At 34.6% G+C, this 19,856-nt stretch overlaps 1 protein-coding gene across 1 annotated transcript in view; it reads left to right on the forward strand.

The window, feature by feature from the left end:
* Positions 1 to 19,202, forward strand: part of LOC120769716 — a 28,958-nt gene extending 9,756 nt beyond the window's left edge. Inside the window, exons 2-9 of the mRNA XM_040096855.1 lie at positions 862 to 1,051; positions 1,110 to 1,635; positions 1,694 to 1,876; positions 1,932 to 2,039; positions 2,094 to 2,223; positions 18,087 to 18,221; positions 18,285 to 18,675; positions 18,798 to 19,202. Of these exons, the coding sequence (XP_039952789.1) occupies positions 862 to 1,051; positions 1,110 to 1,635; positions 1,694 to 1,876; positions 1,932 to 2,039; positions 2,094 to 2,223; positions 18,087 to 18,221; positions 18,285 to 18,675; positions 18,798 to 18,877 (1,743 nt within the window). The 3' untranslated portion in view covers positions 18,878 to 19,202. The remainder of the gene's footprint in view (positions 1 to 861; positions 1,052 to 1,109; positions 1,636 to 1,693; positions 1,877 to 1,931; positions 2,040 to 2,093; positions 2,224 to 18,086; positions 18,222 to 18,284; positions 18,676 to 18,797) is intronic.
* Positions 19,203 to 19,856: the final 654 nt, after the last annotated feature.

The following is a 19,856-nucleotide window of genomic DNA, read 5'->3' on the forward strand; positions in this document are numbered from 1 at the left end:
TAAAATTATTATTGGTTATATTTTACGGTTATCATGACTTCATATTGAAACAAAATTTGAGTTTTCGTACTGTACTGTAACCTTACACTTTATTACGTAACATTATTATATAATATTACTTATACATATGTATGTATATATAATATTATCATATAATATCACTAATACATGTATATAATATTACTTATTTGCTTAATAAATTTAAAAAAGAAAGTATCCATATGCATGAATAGAGGAATTTTTGCGAAAAAGAGGAATTTCAGCGAATTGCCTTGTCATCACATGTCAGCGCTCCATTTCTTCATAATTTTTGGTAAACAAATGAGGTTCAAACGAGTGTAAAATGTAATTTTTAAAATAGAGATTTTTTAAATAAAAAACCTGCTAAAAGTGTAAAATGTGGATTTATTCAAAAGATTATAGTGCAATTTAATTAATTTGAAGAGAAAAATGTGAATAAAGTGGGTTTAACGTGGTAAATAGCTTCTTGAAATGTTCGAATTTTGCGAATTTTTGAACTTTAAGGTCGAATATCTCGTAAACTAAGCGTTTGCGGTACCTATAACCCTGTATATTTTTTAATCAGGAGGACTCGGGAAGAAATCGGAAAATAAATAGGGCAGGGGCTTACAAGAATTGTGTCATTAAATTACCTTCAAAGTATCTTAAAGTTATCGAATAAAATAGTGAATATTATTCGCCCAATATGCAATATAATGATTTACGGTTTAACCGAATGACCGAACCGAATGAATGTTGAATCTGTTAATGTATTGTTCAATTAATCAAACTCAGCCCTACCCTACCTGTAGTTGACTTCAACTTTGTTGCTTGTTATTGATCCTTTTATTTAAAAAACAGGTTGCCTTGGAAAAAGTCGTATGTTCCTCTATGCGAAATTCTGGAAATTATTCATTAGTGCTTCGGTTACTAAATGGGATCTACAATGAAAAGACGAATAAAAAAACTTGCCTTTGGACTTCAATACTTTTAAAGCTATATGTGTCATGCAAAGAGAGTCGGGATGCCACCCAACTACTTGCAATTCTTGGTATATTTTATAATTTGATTGGTGTAAATTAAGTTTTGATCAAAACATTTTTTTCTAGGCGTACTTGCTAAGTCGGCTTACACTTCAGAGGAATCTCGCAAAATTTTTGGTTGCAATTACGTCAAGAATATTCTTGAAATAATAAGTCAAAATTGTTACACTCCTGCAAATAATTTGGCGGTTCTTCGTATTATGGTTATTCTGTTACAATTTTACCCTGAATATAGTGTTCAAAGTAGTGGCATAGTTAAAGATTTTGTGTCTCAATTTATGGATTCCCCCAATCATAATGTAATGGAAAGTGCTGCTAAATGTTATCATCATCTGCTTTCTATATCGAAATATGGTTCGAATAGAATAGCAGTGAAGGATCTTTGGAAGACGTATCAAGAAGGACTCTTAGATATGTTACAAACGTTGTCGGACTCATTTTTAGGAGTATTAAATTATCCAGTGATTGAACCTATTAATTGCGAACCTTTGAATATTCCCATGTTGCAACTTTGTGATGATCCAATAAAAAGAATTTCACAAGTTTTCATACGCTTTAAAAATGTGGCGGTATATTTTATTGTGACATTACGGTAAATTAATGAGTTACTTAATTTTTAAATAATTGACTTAATTATTCTTTTTAAAAAGGGAACCATTTTTAAGTGAAAAACCTGTCAACACAAACAAAATCTTTGGAATTATAAAAGGTGCCTTGAACGTTGTTCATTTATTCACAAACAGAAAAAAAACAATTATTGGTATGATGCGTAATCTACTCCTACCTGAATTTTATTTCATTCTGTTACAAATTTTGAAGGCTTTAATGATAACGTAAGCAGAAATGAAATTATAGTAATGCTATACTTAATTGTGTATATATTTTTAGATTGAAAAGCAATTTAAGGAAGAACTATAAACAAATATGGATGATTTTGGGAGATATGCTTAAACTTAGTACACATACAATCGTAATTGAACAAAAAAAAACTTATATGTAAGTTAAACTTTTACATTTAGCAATAACTGATATTAAATAAATTTTTTTTAGGCGTTTAAATGGGAAAATATACGATGTCATTACTTTATGGTGCAAAATTGTTAATCAAGGTAGTCGAAGTGATTTATTGATTAACTTAATGCTGAAGGATATGCAAGATATATCCTCTACTTTATCGAAGGTAGGTGTACAAAATGTTAATCAGATGGAAATAAATTCAAGCTTACCCTGCACAATCTCATTCTGGTTTATAGAGGTTTCTAACTAATCCCAGTTTCTCGCTAATGCAGGTACATGGGTAGGGTTTCTCTTACAGAGGTATGCAGCAAAAACAAGTCACAGCAAGTACGAATGTAGTAAATATGTATGTAATGTGATATGCATAATATGCACAGATATATTATGTACATATATATTTTTAATATTGTGTATATGTTACGTTCATTAGATTTCACCATATACATAAGTAGGTATCAAGATGCTTACGAAAACAAAACAAAAATAATGGTAGGAAGTTCCACGATAGTTAAAAATGAGTCATAAAATAGCAGATGTTAAATTTTTAATTTGTTTTTGTTAAAGTTTATAATTTAAATGTAGAAACGTTTTTGTTCGGAAGAATCGTTTATTCAGAAAGAAAAATAAATTTTCTTTATAAGACAAATCACAAGAAATATACAATGATTAGAATATAATAATTACAACAAGTAGTTTGTGTTGCAAGTACTTTCAACACTCTTCCTCAACACAATATTAACTGCAACAGTAACAGCCCAAATATGTTTATGTATTATTCTAATCCCAAAAGTTTAACAAATTTATGATGATTACATTTTTCTAAGTTTTTCGCTGCTGCGGACATCGCCATGTATTCCGCTTCTGTACTGCTGAGTGCAACTGTGTTTTGTTTCTTAGATTGCCAAGAGAATACGCTACCTGCCAAAAAGAAAGCATATCCCGTATAAGACTTTCTGTCCGTAGCGTCGCTACCCCAATCAGCATCTGCATAGCCTTCAATCGACTTTCCTGTCTTTAAATAATGCAATTTATAATCACATGTTTTATTTAAATATCGTAATATATGTTTGGCTCCTGTCTCGTGTTCGATGTGTGGATCTTTATTACGCTGTGATAATTTAGAAACAGCGTGTAAAATATCGGGTCTTGTTAAAATTGCTAAATACATAAGCGAACCAATAAGTGACTGATATTTCGTTTGATCAACTTTCTTGCAATTTTCGTTGTTGCATTTAACTTGAAATTTAGGTTCAAGTGGAGTTAAAACTGGCCTACAATTAATCATATCATATTGCTTTAAAAGTTCATTGATATAATTAGATTGGCTAACTGTAATTGCTCCAGTTTCCCCTTTGCGCTGAAATGTCATTCCTAAAAAGTGTTTCAGTGGTCCTTTATCAATTACTTTAAATTCATTTCCAATTTTCTTCTTGGTTTCAATTAAATCCGCTTTATTGGTTGATGCAAGCATAATGTCATCAACATAAACAGCGATTATATTAAAACACCCATTTGAATGTTTCGTGTAAACGCAAGGTTCACTTAGACATGACGAAAAACCAATTTTCTTCAAAATGAAATCGAGTTTTGAATTCCATTCTCTTCCTGATTGTTTGAGTCCATATAACGACTTGTGAAGTTTAAGGACACGATTTGGGAAAATTTTATCTGCAAAATACTCTGGTTGTTTCATGTAAACTGTGTCATGAAGTTCCCCATTTAAATAAGCTGTTGCAACGTCCATTTGATGTAAATGCATTTGGTGCTCTACTGCTAATGCAATTATCATCCTAAGAGTTTCGTAGCGTACCACTGGTGAAAAAGTTTCTTTGTAGTTTATACCGTATTGCTGACTACAACCCTTTGCTACTAGCCTTGCCTTAAAACGTTCAATATTACCATCAATATCTCGCTTCACAGAAAAAACCCTTTTACATCCGACAACTTTTTGACATGAAGGTAATTCTTCCAGCGTCCATGTGTTATTGTCTATCAACGCATCATATTCAACTTGCATGGCTTTCTTCCATTCTGCAGAATATTCGCTGAGTAATGCTTCTCCAACAGTTTCAGGTATCTTTATGCTGTTATTTATTTATTCATTGAATTCAATATATTATGTTGATTTCTAGGACGACCAACCCTGCCAGTTCGGATTATTGTTGGTCTTCCTCTTCCTCTTGTATTAGATTTCTCATTATTTATCATAATAATAGGATCTACTTCAACTTTATCATCTTTTGCTATCGAAATATTGCTGGTATCTACTTGCTCTCCTCCTCCAGCGAGATTCTCTATGCACTCTGTGTCAGTTACTGATTCGTCTTTATTTGTTTTGAGTATTAATTCGCTCACGTCTACCTTATCACTGACTTCATTAATTTTCTGAGAATTTTCAATGAATATAACATCTCTACCTATGATGAATTTGCGTGTTATTGGGTCATATAAACGATATGCCTTGGCCTTTTCTGCATATCCAACCATAATATATTCTTTACCTTTAGGTCGAAACTTATGAATCTCTTTCTTATTTAGAGCAATAGCTAATGATCCAAAAGTTTTTAGAAAATGAACCATTGGTTTTCTTCCTAACCAAATTTCGTAAGGAGTTTTATTTACTAGAATCTTTGTTGGCGATCTATTGCGTAGAAATACAGCGGTAGAAATTGCCTCTGCCCAAAAACTTTCATCCATACTTGTATGAACTAACATGCATCGCGCCATTTCAACTAAAGTGCGATTTGCGCGCTCAGCTACACCATTTTGTTGAGGTGTATATGGTACAGTAAGTTCACGCTTAATACCGTACAAATTTAAGTAATTGTCGAAATCTTTATTTAAAAATTCACCCCCATTGTCGCTGCGAATAGCTTTTATTCTTTTCCCAGTTTGGCATTCCACCATAGCTTTAAAGTGTTTAAATTTTTGTAAAACTTCTCCCTTAGTTTTAAGGAAATATACGAACATGTACCTCGATTTGTCATCGATAAAGGTTAGAAAATATTTTGAACCACCAATTGATGTTTTATTAATTGGACCGCAAACGTCCGTATGAATTAACTCAAGAAGATCTTTAGATACTGAGTTGGACATACTTGGAAATGGTTTCGTACATATTTTGCTTTTCATGCACGTAATACATTCATTGTATTGTGAAATATTAAAAGCTTTCATACCATGTACTAACTCTCTGTTAGACAATTCATGTAGACTTTTAAAATTCAAATGACCATACCTGTTATGCCATTTCATTACTTCATTAGCGTTAGAATAAAAACATGAATTCGGTGTTTTCCCAAAAATGAACAAATTATTGCGTTTGTGCGCCTTCAGTAAATTTTTTCCTGCAGCATTTTTGATAACGCAAAATTTCTTATTAAACAAAATTGTACACCCTATGCTCGAAGCCTTTCCAACAGATATAAAATTTGATTGAAGATCTGGGACGTACAGAACATTCCTCATGATAACATCTTCGTTTCCTGATCGTAGGATCACAGTCCCAATACCTTGCGCTTCGATAAAATGTTCACCCGCTAAACTCACCTTTTCAGTATGATTCTGAAACGTATGAAACAAACTGCGCTCACAACACATATGTGATGTCGCTCCACTGTCCACGCACCATGTCCAAAGGTTAAATTCTTGTACACCAGATGTTGCAAGTACACTTCCAATAGCATTCTGAGTTTGCTGCCTAGGTGCTCTGCATTGTGCAGCCAGATGACCTCTATTTCCACAATTATAGCATTTAACGTTAGATTGCTTCGTTACCGAATTTGAAGTATATCCTTTACGTGTATTTTTGTTAAGATTTTTGTGCGCACTTACATTTTTCCTGAAGTTCGACCTTGCCGAAAACGCCTGTTGATTCTCGATATTTTCAACATTTGCATCCTTCTCCTGACGACGTTCACCTTCTTCAAGTAATTTAATTTTCAATGCATTTAATGACGGTAAATTATCACGCGTTTCTATTGCAACCACGAAATTTTCATATGACTGCGGTAAACTTGATAGCAGAATAATGACTAACATTTCCTCTGGAACTACTATACCAATTTCAGCCATTTTTTCAATGATATCAGAGAACTGCTTTATGTGCTCCGACACATTTTCGCCCTCAGACAAACTAAGGTACAGAATTTTCTTGAAAAACGTAATTTTACGAGCTGGTCCACTTGGCTGGTAGATCTCTTGTAATTTCCTCCAGGCCTCTATTGAAGTAGTGCAGTGTCTTATATGATTTAACTGCGATGGTTTGACACAAAGCGTAATGCTCGCAAGCGCCTTCTCATCTTTTGCGTCGAACGCGGCTGATTCTTCTAGCGTTGCATTTTCGTTCTTCACATGCTTACCAGATACGATTCCCCATAAATCGGCATGAATTAGAACACTTTTCATGTGGACTGACCACGACGAATAATTTGTGTCATCGAGCTTATCAATGGAAAACAATCCAGAAGTAGCCATTGTTAGTTGCAAAAATTATTTTCTTTAATTCACTTTTAAGTTGCGATGCCTAAATTTTCTTTTACTAAACGTTTGACTGGTTACGAATCTCGGTTATGCCTTTCTTAAGTCTCATAATCTGTTAAAGTTTATAATTTAAATGTAGAAACGTTTTTGTTCGGAAGAATCGTTTATTCAGAAAGAAAAATAAATTTTCTTTATAAGACAAATCACAAGAAATATACAATGATTAGAATATAATAATTACAACAAGTAGTTTGTGTTGCAAGTACTTTCAACAGTTTTGTCATTTCTATATGTGTGTATCTTTTATGTAAGTATCAGAGAGCTGCAACGAGTATGATTAAATCCGTACAAACAGTCGTGCCAAAAACACAATCAAATCAAATCAGTTCATCATTGACAACATCGTAAACTGATTTTATGCAACATGAATAATCTATTCTTCGGCAATCACGATAGAGTAAACGGTATGGCTAATTTCGGTTCAAATCGTATAATGTCAGTTCATAGCGTTGCGACGATTGCTTGAATCGATGTGAAGCTGCGGGTAATACTATGTTCGGACCAACATTGAAAACATTTTGAAAACACATTTGTATGTTGTGGAATCTAAGTCGTTCCAACCGACAATGTGTGCTTTCGATGAGTTTTCACTTAGAACTATCAATAGCGGCATTCTCTTGCTCTTGCAAGATTGCACGATGACACAAAATACAAAAGCCTATATAGAAATATGGAAGGCCAAGAGAGCACCAATTGCAGAATCTAGTGATATATGACGACACGAAAATAAACATGGGTTTTGGTCTGACATATTTTACAGCCATTGCAAATGATTTTCTGCGTGTGTTTGTTGTTGTGCCGTTGCACCAAGAGCAAAATTCTGCAATTTCTGCACCGTGCAAGGTTTTGCAAGAGCAAGAGAATCCCCTAATATGACAACATCAACCGCTGTATTTGTATATGGAATGTAAACAAATATCAAGTGACAATTTAGGGCCGGCAAAATATGTCTTCCAAAAACATCGATTAAGCTAGAGCAGGTCGCGATTATAATGAGTGGAATGTAAATTTTCAAGTAGTTTCCAGCGAAAACTGTTTTTTCGTTTGACAGATTTTACATGGACGAAAACAGAAGTTTTCGTGCGAAAACCAGTTTTTCCCACGAAAACATGTTTTCGTTGTCGGTCCGAACATAGTATAAATTACGAGAACAGCAAATATTCTGCTGGATTGATTTGATCATGTTTGGCAAAAAATGTATCAGCTTTGAACTTGTGCGCATGTTACAAAGTTTCGAATCGTAAGAAATGGAAATTCCATCGGGTATACATACATGTGTCGATGGAATTTCCATTATATATATAACATATGTATAAAATTACATGGAATAAAAATCATTTTTTTGTGGTGGTTATTCTGCGGAGGTTATTATATGTGCACGCGATGGCTGCCAGTTGGGATGGTAAACTCGATTCGGATTCTATTCGAGAATCGAGTTTTCTCGTAAAATAATCGATTTTTCGAATGTCAAGAATCGATTCTTAATCGACTTCGACTACTGAAGATCGATTCCGAAAAATCGATTATTTTACGAGAAAACTCGATTCTCGAGTAGAATCCGAATCGAGTTTACCATCCCAACTGGCAGCCATCGCGTGCACATATAATAACCTCCGCAGAATAACCACCACAAAAACAAATGATTTTTTTGCATGTTATTTATATGGAAAATAGAAAATTTGAAAGAGGCACCTGTTATTATTAATATTAAGAGCTCATCTTTTGAGTGACTTTCTTTTTCACATTTTCGAAAGCTTTTAGCCTTTTTTTTCAGTTGAAATAAAAGGTTGCCTCAGAATGACACACCCTAATGTACATACATATGTATGTATTTGGAATAGAAAAGAAGTGCACGAGTAAATCAGTGTATAGGGGATAATATACAAACCGAACGCTGTCAAACGTTTCAATCATTGAAATGTGAGTATGAATCATTTACGTGTATTTTCTGCTATAAGCTGATCGCTAGTGATTCAAAGTTGTTCTCTATCGATATTAGGTATCGTGTACCTGAATCGAACTGACAGAATCAGACAGAGTAACGGATCAATACTCGATTATGAGCAAAACTTTATTACTCGTTGCAGTCCTCTGGTGTGTATGTATTTTTTTGTAGCTATATCCAGTTCTCACTTACCCAGGTTTGACTGTATACTATATATACTCTATATACTATACTCATGTTGAACAGGAGTTTCTTGAACCTATGCCTGTAAAGTGTTTGCAAATTGTCCTGCTCATATACTCCTTGAGGAGCAGTTTCATCAGCCAGTTCGTTACCGGATTCAGATAATTAAAGGGGGTAGATCTGATTTATATAATCTTAGAACCTGTTGGCACATGGTATAATACACTGGATCTACAATTTGCATGGTTAACAGGAACAATAAATTACTCGTGCAAAAATAAAAAAATAATCCGTACATAAACAGAAAAACGTGAAAATTTACATGGGCAGAGATTTTGCGCACTTTCTTATTGTGAAATACAATACTTAAAAACTAAAATAATTCAAAATACTTAGTTTCTTATAATAAATACACAATGTACTATATGGTTCAGTTTACAGTCTTAAGTCGAAATTGACTTTGACAAGTATTTAGCGCACTTTAGAATATCTATAAAGCAAAATAAATATTATTAACAAGGTGCGTGAAATTCTTTGACATTATATTTACCCTGGTTAATACTTTGTGGAATAACCGTTAGTCCTAATCACCACTTCATAGCTGGGTGACAAGCTCTGTAATTAACCTTTGGCATCTGTCCAAAAGAATAGAGTTCCGTGCTTCCTCTACTCCTGCGCAAAACTCGCGCAATTTGTAAATTTTCTTTGCCCAATTTTAGCTTTGACTTCATTCCACAAGTTTTGATCGGGACCTTGCGCTGACCATCCCGCAAGTGGAAGTTTTCCTTGCGTAAGCCAGATTTTTTTTTATTTTGTAATATGTCTACGCCAGTAAAGAAGGAGAATATGTTAGGGATCGTTATTGTGCATAAAAATTTGCTGAATATAGGGCTTCCTTTCGTTAGTATATTAAGATATGCAAATTTATCCACATTCTCTTATATCTTTAGTAGTGGTCCAACACTACGCCTTGAAAACGACCCCCAAACTTTTAAATTTTCTCGACGGTGTTTTTGGTATATCTTAAACAGACTTCTTGTTTTTTCTCTTGATGTACAAATGTTTTTCCATCAGGACCAATGTGGTTTATTGCGGTTTTTTCCGTAGAAAGTATGTTTCCCAGAAATTTTAATATTTCGATCTGTGATTATGAGCGAATGCCAAACGTACTTTTATATTCTTTTTCGACAGTATTGGTTTCTTAATGGAAAAAAAAATAATTTTTTTGTGGTGGTTATTGTGCGGAGGTTATTATATGTGCACGTGATGGCTGCCAGTAGGGATGATAAACTCGATTCCGATTCCACTCGAGAATCGAGTTTTCTCGTAAAATAATCGATTTTTCGGAATCGATCTTCAGTAGTCGAAGCCGATTTAGAATCGATTCTTGACTTGACATTCGAAAAATCGATTATTTTACGAGAAAACTCGATTCTCGAGTAGAATCGGAATCGAGTTTACCATCCCTACTGGCAGCCATATAATAACCTCCGCAGAATAACCACCACAAAAAAATGATTTTTTTTCCATGTAATTTATATGGAAAATAGAAAATTTGAAAGAGGCACCTCTTAATATTAATATTAAGAGCTCATCTTTTGAGTGACTTTCTTTTTCACATTTTCGAAAGTTTTTAGCCTGTTTTACAGTTGAAAAAAAGGTTGCCTCAGAATGACACACCCTAGCGTATATGCTTCCAACCTGTTTTTACAGAGTATTATAGTATAGTTCACCTAACGGTTGTACGTATCACCTAAAACTAAGATATAAGGTTAAATACACTTGTGCTTACATTATTAAGCCACATAAACGTTATGGTGTGCAAATTCATAAATGTTGAATTTGATTGATAAATCGAAGAAAAAGTTTCAAAAATTTAAAAGAAATTACATAAACTTTATTGTATTCATATTGTTTTCAAACTAAGTTTTAATGTAAAAGCAAAATTTAGTTTTCTTCTTCATTGATATGCATTTTTCGTGCTCATATAATTAAGCCATCTGCAAAAATAAACTGCCAGAAGAAGTTCAAAAGTTCAAAAAAAACTTGTCTTATTTAGGCTAATATTTTTTTTAAATCTCTTTTGCAAAATTACTTCCCTGTAGCGTTGGCTCATTGTACCAGTGCCAACATGATTTGCATAACATTTTCATGTTTGAATTATTCAATTAATTCAAATATTATGACAGAAAATAGCAAAAAAGAAAAAAAAAAACAACAAACATATGCGGGAGCTGTAGCACATGAAAATTTTCATTAGCTCTGCTGTGCTACCGCTCCCAATTTTTTGCTACCGCTACGCCAGAGCATAGCGCAGAATTTAATTTTTTGCTCCCGCTCCAGCTATAGTTTTTTACCTAACAAAACTCGGAGCAGAGTAGAGCACATACTTTACATTGTTATGCTAAGGCTATGCTGTGGCTCCCGACAAAGTGAGAGCGGTAGGAAGAGTAAAATGAAATGCTACGAGAGTAGCGTAGTTTTTCAAACGCTGGTTTAGAGTAATTTTCTCCATTCTTCCTTTAAAATTTCCCACAATGTGGCCTTATTTGACGGTTTTCTCACCGCAACTGCCCTTTTAATAATTCCTTATAGATTCTCTATAGGGTTTAAATCCGGGCTTTGAGCAGGCTACTCATTACACTTGATGCGGTTCATCGCAAGCCAGTCCTTAACGTGCTTTGAGTCGTTATCCTGGATGGAAGATCCAAGCTAGTGGTAAATCATTGGCGTAATTTCCCTTTAAATGTTTTGCTAAAATGTCTTTACATACTGCCAGTCATTGTGCCCTATACTTGTACAAGTGGTTCTACTCCGCATGAAGTAAAACACCCCCATACTAACTGATGATCCACCATGTTTGACAGCTTTTTTAGTATACCGTGGGTTCAGTTCTTGTAGCGGTGGTCGCCTGACATAGGCTCTACCATTATTTCCAAAGACATTAAATTTGGATTCATCATTTCATTCCATAAAATCTCAGAATTTTTAATCTTTTTGTTGGTCCTTTCTCACAAACGCTAGCTTTCGCTTGATGTTGTTCTTTGTACCGATCGGGTTGCTTCGTGCGATTCGCTCATTTAAGGAATTTTCCTGTCGTCTATGGAGGACTGTTTGTGCTGATACCCGTACACCAGGCTTATATTCCATTTGGGCTTTAATTTCGCTCGACGTCTAAAAAGGATCCACCTTATTCATCCGTACTCTCTGCTTGGCGTCGTTAGGAGTTGTCTTTCTAGGTTTTTTACGGGGCAGACTTTCAAAAGACATATATTTTTATAAAATATTGTAAAGCATTCTTAACTTTCCCTAGAAAATGTTAAGTATTCCACTACTTTCGCAATATTTTTGAACTTTTGGTAACATTTCTGTATACCTCTTCTTTCACATGGAACTGAACTCTCGTGCTTATTCCATTGTTTAGAGAACTTTCAAAAAACTCGTTTAAATTTCATGGAAGCAATAAACTTTTCACTTTTTTAATCATTTTTGTTACACAGATCGTGATTGCAAAGCTTTCGTTACACTGGCTTCATTATATGAGTACACCCAACTAGATCACCTGCGATTTTATTTTAATTTTTTTCGCCAAACACGATACTTATTTTTTTTAATATGATTTTAGTAACTTCCAAACATATAACGGAACTTTTTTCCATACCGTTATACAAATTCAAAGCTAATTCGATGAATTTATTTTCTGAAACGTAATTTAGTTTGCAGTGGCTTAATTATGTGAGCATAAGTGTGCCCAAAAAATAAGGTGACATTTGAATTTAAACTGCGCGCGTCGAAGGATTTCGAGAATTATTTTTTTTTAGGTTGGTAGTACTGTCAGTCACATTTATGTCAAATTTCATGTCAAAATATTCATTCGTGTTTGAGATACGTGTCGTTTTGTGAGCTGCTAAAAGTGAGTTTTTCGTTTTTTTTGCGATGTCGAAAGTTGTTGAGCAAAGAATTTGCATTAAATTTTGTTTACGGAATCAATTTTCTGCTGCGGATACGTTGAGGATGGTGTAGAAAGCCTTTGGTGATGAGGCTATGTCTAAAAAAAATGTTTACAAGTGGTATAGTGAGTTCCAAGCCGGCCGTAAACGTGTCGAAGACGAAGAGCGTCCAGGGCGACCATCAAAGTCAACCGACGAAGCTCACGTTCAACAAATCAAAGATTTGGTGTTGAAAAACCGGCGATTAACAATTAGAGACCTTGCTGATGAAGTTGGCATATCGAAATGCTCAGCCACTACCATTTTGAAGGATGTTTTAGGCCTCAAGCTTTTTTTGGAAAAAAGGCGTCGCGTTGAAGTGTGTGAAACGATGCTTTCCGACTACCAGGGTGTCATGAAACGCATTATAACTGGCGATGAGAATTGGATCTATGCTTACGACCCCGAAACAACCGATCAATCGAGCGAATATCGTGCCAAAAGAGAGCCGAGACCAAAAAAATCGCGCCAAAGTCGCTCAAAAATCAATGTCATGTTGACTGTTTTCTTCGATTATCGTGGTGTTGTGCATTATGAATTCCTTCCAACCGGTCAAACAGTCAACAAGGAATATTATTTGAACGTTATGCGTCGTTTGCGTAACGCTATCCGCCTAAAAAGGCAAAAGGAATTGTGGAAAGACAATTCTTGGTTTTTACACCATTTCGTCAAAAACTCAACCCATATCGTTCCGCAACCACCGTATTCACCTCATCTGGCGCCGTGCGACTTCTGGCTGTTCACCAAGCTCAAAAGACCGCTCCGGGGACACAGTTTTTATACGATAGATGAGATTCAAGCCGCAGCGAAGACGGAACTGAAGGCCATCCCGGAAAGTGACTACAACCAGTGTTTCGAAGATTGGAAAATCCGTTGGCATAAGTGCATTGCATCGGGAGGGGATTACTTTTAAGGGGATGAAATTGATTTGGAAGTATAAATAAAGAATTTTCAAAATAAATACAATGTCACCTTATTTTTTAGGCACAGTAGTACTAGGTGCGTTAGAATCTGCTATCTTTATCGATTGTCCAGTGAGATTTCATGACATTTCATCTATTGGAAGTAAAGTTATTGGGTTTTAAGTGTCAGTATGTTTGTGTTATCGAATTCAAAAATCAGCCGAAATCATCATTGAAATTCATCGAAATTGAATTGAACATCTCCATAACATCGATTTATCGCATTTTGACCAAACATTTGGGCTTAACCGACGTGTTTGGTCCCAATATTGCGAAGATGAAAGTTAGCTTTTGTTGCACGATAATGCGCCGTCTCATCGATCGACGCTTGTGATCGATTATTTGACCTAAAATCACATTTTAACCATTAACCACTCCACGTATTCTCCTGATATTGCACCGTGCGACTTCTTTTTCGGAAAATTGCATTTATCCATAAAAGGAAAGCGTTATGCAGACGTAGAGGCCATTCAAAAGGCTTGCACCGGCATACTGGCGACGAGCTAAAACACTCGTTCGACATATTTTTGGACCGTGCAAAAAGCTGTATTGAAGTAGAAGGAGACTATTTTGAATAAAATAAATTAATTTTGCCGAAAAAACCATTTGTTTTGTTTTTTTAATGTCCTGTTTACTTTGTAAAGCACTTTGTATATATGGGCAGGACGACGAGAAAATTTGAAATCCGGGTGACTGTTTGTCCGTCCGTCCATCCGTGCAAGCTGTAACTTGAGTAAGATTTGAGATATCTTGATGAAACTTGGTATGCGGGTTTTCTAGAACTAAAAAAAATTACGAGTTCGTAGATAGTAGATGGCCACGTCCACAAATCGGCATTAAACTATAACGATAAAGTGTCATAACAAAGCACTAAATTAAAATATTAAACTGTAATTTTATACAGGGGAACGTGTGGAAAAATAATTTCGAAAAAGTGGGCGTGTCCCCGCCCTCTAATAAGCTTAATGTACATGTCTTCTAAACTACTAAAGCAACAACCAAAATTGCCTAGCGCAAATATTATAAAACTCCGCCTACTTTCAATATAACTACTAAAAGCGCAATAAATCAATAACTAATTACACCAGAGAAAATTAATTTTTCCTCCGAGATGGTGTGAGAAGGCTTTATGGGAGCCGGTGTGAAAATTGGACTATGAACGTGGCACCGTCCACTCTTTTGTGAAATCACATATCTCGGGACTCGATCGACCGATGTCGAGTAAATTTAGTACGCTGCATTCCTCTCATATTCCTATATCACAGTGTGAAAATGGGCCAAATCGGTCTACAACCACGCCTACTTCCGTTATATGGGAAGTTTTAAATTCCACTTGATTCTCTCACTTTCCATTACATAACATAAAAAGTAAACGTTATAACGGGATGCAATTTCGCACGAATAATTTCTTTAAAGTATGCCACCTTATGATCGAAAACATTCCAAATCAAAGAAAAACTGTTCAAGTACTTAGATACCGAATATTTGGCCCTAGTATCTATAGTTGAATGTGTGAGATATACAATTGAAATTAAGGGAGAAATTTTGAGCATAAATTAGATACAATTGGGTGAAAACCCCATATATTTATTACCAGAATTTTCGAATATCCGGTTTGCTCCATATGAATGCTGATTGTATATGAGGTACCTTGATGTAACCTAGGGAACATTGTTTCAGTATGTGGCATGATAAATATTAGTTAAGGGGGGAGCCTACTTTAGAGGCTTTAAAAAATCGATTTTTAGAAAATTTTTTTTGGAAGGATTAATTGATTTAAGCGTAATGTCTAGGGTTTATAGTTATGTATTTAAACATCATACGAAAATTTTTTGGATACGAAATCTTTGATATTCTGACTTTGGGTTGCACTTGCCCGATGCATCTCGCATGTGCATTTGTCGGACGGCAGGCAGGATGCACGTTGCAATTTCTATCGAAAACAAAAAATTTAAAGAGATTCATATTTGTTAATAACTTATCTTCTAGTTTAACTAAGAAAATTCCAAACAAAGTGTAAAATTGGACAATTTTTTAAAAATTGAAAATAAGTGCTTTTTGACCAAAAAAATTTACTTTATGTTGTTTAAAAATATGTTCAAACTTGACTTTTCTTAGTTTTTTTCCTCTGGTTGATGTTTTACATCTTAAGGTATTTCCCTGACTTTGAGTCTTGCAAGTATAAAATGTTTGATAGAACCCGAACTTAGCCCTTCTTTACTTGTTGATATATCGATCTGAAATTTTGCACACACCATTTTCTCTTCAGAAACTGATCAATAGACCGAATCGCCGATGTCGGACCACTGAACAATCAAAATCAAAGAATTGAAAGGATATATTCCCGTATTGGCAAGTATTATTACAGTACAATATGTTTAGCTGTTTAATTATCTGTGAAATCCTCAATGCAGAAATGGTTGGAAATATTAATTCAACTGGAACTAGTTCTAATCAGAATGAAACAAAACTTTGGTGCTATAGAGTAAAAATGCTATAAATAAAATCAACTAAGTCGAATTGTAAACTGTGTACTATGTTTCCTCGATATTCGCCGTGGCCAATGCTCAAAGGACCATAAATCTTTCGCAGAACTTTTCTCTCGAAAACTCGTAAAGTCGACTCATCAAATGTTGTCATTGTCCATGCTGATGCACAATATAACAGGACGCTAATAGTGAGAGGACTTTACTTCTCAATTGTCTACTCACTCCGAAGTAGTACCTGTTGGCAAGAGATATTCTGCGTTGGATTTCAAAGCTAACGTTATTGTTGATGCTGGTTCCAAGATAGGCGAAATTATCTACGACTTCGAAGTTATGACTGTCTATAGTGACGTGTATGCCTAGTCGCGAGTGCGACGACTGTTTGCTTGACGACAGGAGATATTTCGTCTTGCCCTCGTTCACCACTAGAACGTGCAGAACTAACGGCACGGTTCTTTAGGCCAATGATATCAATATCATCGGTGTACGTCAGCTGCTGTACACTCTTATAGAAGATGGTACCTTCTCTGTACCTCTAGTTTTGCAGCTCGAATTATTTTCTCCAGAAGTTGTCTAAAACCTCGTTTGGAATCGAACGGCTCGGAGAGGTCCTTCCCGGTCCTGACGGAGCTTTTAGTATTGTTAAACGTCGTATTAGTTTTGCGGGGACACCAAAATTAGACATCGCGGCATAAAGGCAGCTCCTTTTCGTGCTGTCGAAAGCAGCTTTGAAATCGACGAAGAGGTGGTACGGTCGATTCTCTTTTCACGGGTCTTTTCTAAAATTTGGTGCATGGTGAATATTTGGTCAGTTTTCATTTGCCAGGTCTAAAGCCACACTGATAAGGTCCAATCAGTTTAATCAACTATGGGTACCGGGTCTAAAAATTCACCAAAAAGTTTGCGATGCCACGCCCATCGTCCAGTTTTCACATCGATTCCCATAAAGCTGTCTCATACTATCTTGGTGGTAAAATTTAATGTCTCTGGCGTATTTAGTTATTGACTTATGGCCCTTTTAGTAGTTTTTAACAGTACCGTTGTATGGGGAGTAAGCGGGGTTATCTTCCGATTTCATCCATTTTCACACTGTCGGTAGAAGTTCTCATAAGATTTGTACTCAGCAAATTTGGTGGTTGTAACTTAAGTGATTTAGGTAGTGGTTTAGTGGTATTACAGCTTTATATCTTAATTTAGTGCGCATTATGGCACTTTATATGTTTTCGGTTAATGGCAATTTGTGGGCGTGGCAGTGGTCCGATTATGTCCATCTACAAACGCTCCTAAGGAGCCCACATACCCAGTTTCATCAAGATATCTCAATTATTACTCAAGTTACAGCTTGCACGAACGGATGGACAGACAGACAGTCAACCGATTTTCAACTTTTTTCGTTATCCTGATCATTTCTATATATAACCCTATCTCGTTTAGTTTTAGGGGATACGAACAGCTGTTTTCTAGTAATGTTGAAGAAAACGCGTTTAAAGTATGAAATGCACTTCCAAGCACTCTGACGCCTTTTCAAATTTGAATGTAACTTCGAAAATATTTACCCGAACGATATGAAATTTTCTGTGTGTATTCTTAATTATGTATATGTGGATTAAGAAAAATCGATTTTTTTTTTAATTATAACTGCATATGACCCATTAAATACGATTGTTGGCAGATTTTGAGAGGTCTTTGTGTTTGAAAACATGAAGTAAATATAAAATAAAGTATGAGAAAAGAATTTCAAAATTTAAATCTTTTTTTTCTATGAATTTCTATAAAATTTGGTCTTGTATAAACAAACCGGATGTTACAAATTGTTGTGGTATAGTCATACTTTAAAAAGGCTTAAAATTTCCTTCAGAATGTTTGCCTGTGAAAAAACAATTCAAATCATAGTAAAATAATAAATATATTTTTTCCAGATATTAAACAGTAAAATCTGTTCTTCAGGAACTGATTTGGAGACCATTGTTCAAGAACTTATTTGTTCCAAACAAAAATGCATATTCCAAGTTCTAAATTCATCTCCAAATAATGTTAAATATGATATCACCAAGGTATTTTCTTTCTGATAATACAATCTTCGATTTTTATTATTAAAACTTTTTAATTTTTTTTAGACTATTGTGGCAAATGTTTTAACTGCTTTTAGTGGGATGTATGATCTATCACTGAATAAATATAATTATGAATGTCGGACTGATTTTGTTTCAACTCTATTCTCGATGTTTACAGCAAATATTTATTTAGATCCATCAACAGCTGAAATTTTTGTCAACACATTACGACATATACCTTTAACAGACCAAAGGATTGAAGATCATACTAAATGTGCTTTAATGATGCTACATTTGGAAAGCTGCATACACCCTCAAAAGAATAATATAAAATCTTCGATTGAGATTGATCTAGGAATTGGTTTTCCAATGCTAGAAGATGTCTCAATAAAATCGAATTATGAAGATATTAATAAGATGAGTGTAAAATCTACAAGAGATATAACGCAACCAGGTATGTTTAGAAATTTGTACATACATTACATTACATTAATTTAGTAAATTGTTTTTTTATTTTTTATTTTTTTTCCTTCTACCAACATGTTAACCGTGGTATTTTATTGCTCACCATCATAGCAACTAGTCTGCAAAAATCTTCGAATGTTTCGGAAGAAGATGAGGTGTTGCTTTATTCGGTTATAATACCTTGGGTTTGAACAGTTAAATATAATATTTAAGCAAAAAACCAAGAAAAAATGTTCGCAATAGCCATGTCAGATATTTAAAAAATTGCTAGAAAATATGTTTACAAGTATTTCGCAGCCCCTATTATTCCCTATATAATATTTTCCGACTTTCCACATGTGTTATACTTTATTAAAAGCAAATGGAGAATTTATGTTAAAAATTTTGTGGTTTAACGCTGAATATGAATGTAATTGGTTGAAACCTTATATCCCTAATATAATGAATTCCGACCCGCTGGTCGGACAATCACATCAACTCATTATAATAAACTAGCGGGTACGCGTTGCTGAGTAATTTTCAAAATCCTTAAATGATGACATTTAAGACAATGAAAGCATTCTTAATTTTTAACAATATATGTATAGTATTTAATGATAAACCCATTTTCCACTAAAGATTATGTAAGCCATCACATTATTCTGGTTATATCTAGATAATTTAGAAGCACAATTTGAATATACCTATGTATACGTTCTCATTTTCATCAGTAATAACTGTTGCATTTTTGAACGCTAGTGTAACCCGATTACCAGTTATAATTGAAATAATTAACTTCTTAATTTCAGGAATAATTTCAATCAATAAATTTTTTTGTGTAGTATGCAAAAATTGCCTGCCGGTAAAATGCATTATCCTCTATTATACCAACCCTGTATCTAGCGATTGATTATTTCTGAGGGTAGATCAGTTTACAATTGTACTCGCATATTTATGGTCAATTGAACTGTTTCAACACTTCACAATAAGAACGGTTACTTAAACATTAATCGCTAATATCATTTTCTTAATATAAGCCAAAAATGGCCGATCTGTCGGTAGTTCCCAGACAGTACTAAAGCAGCACCACCGAAACTTGTTGTTGCTGTAGCGGCAGAATTCTACCGAGTTGACAGTCCTTGGCCGGATAAAAATCCGTGTCCGTTCCGATTACGTAGACCCGACTGTCGT

The sequence above is a fragment of the Bactrocera tryoni genome, chromosome 2 (genome assembly GCF_016617805.1).
Source record: "Bactrocera tryoni isolate S06 chromosome 2, CSIRO_BtryS06_freeze2, whole genome shotgun sequence".
Classification (NCBI taxonomy): domain Eukaryota; kingdom Metazoa; phylum Arthropoda; class Insecta; order Diptera; family Tephritidae; genus Bactrocera; species Bactrocera tryoni.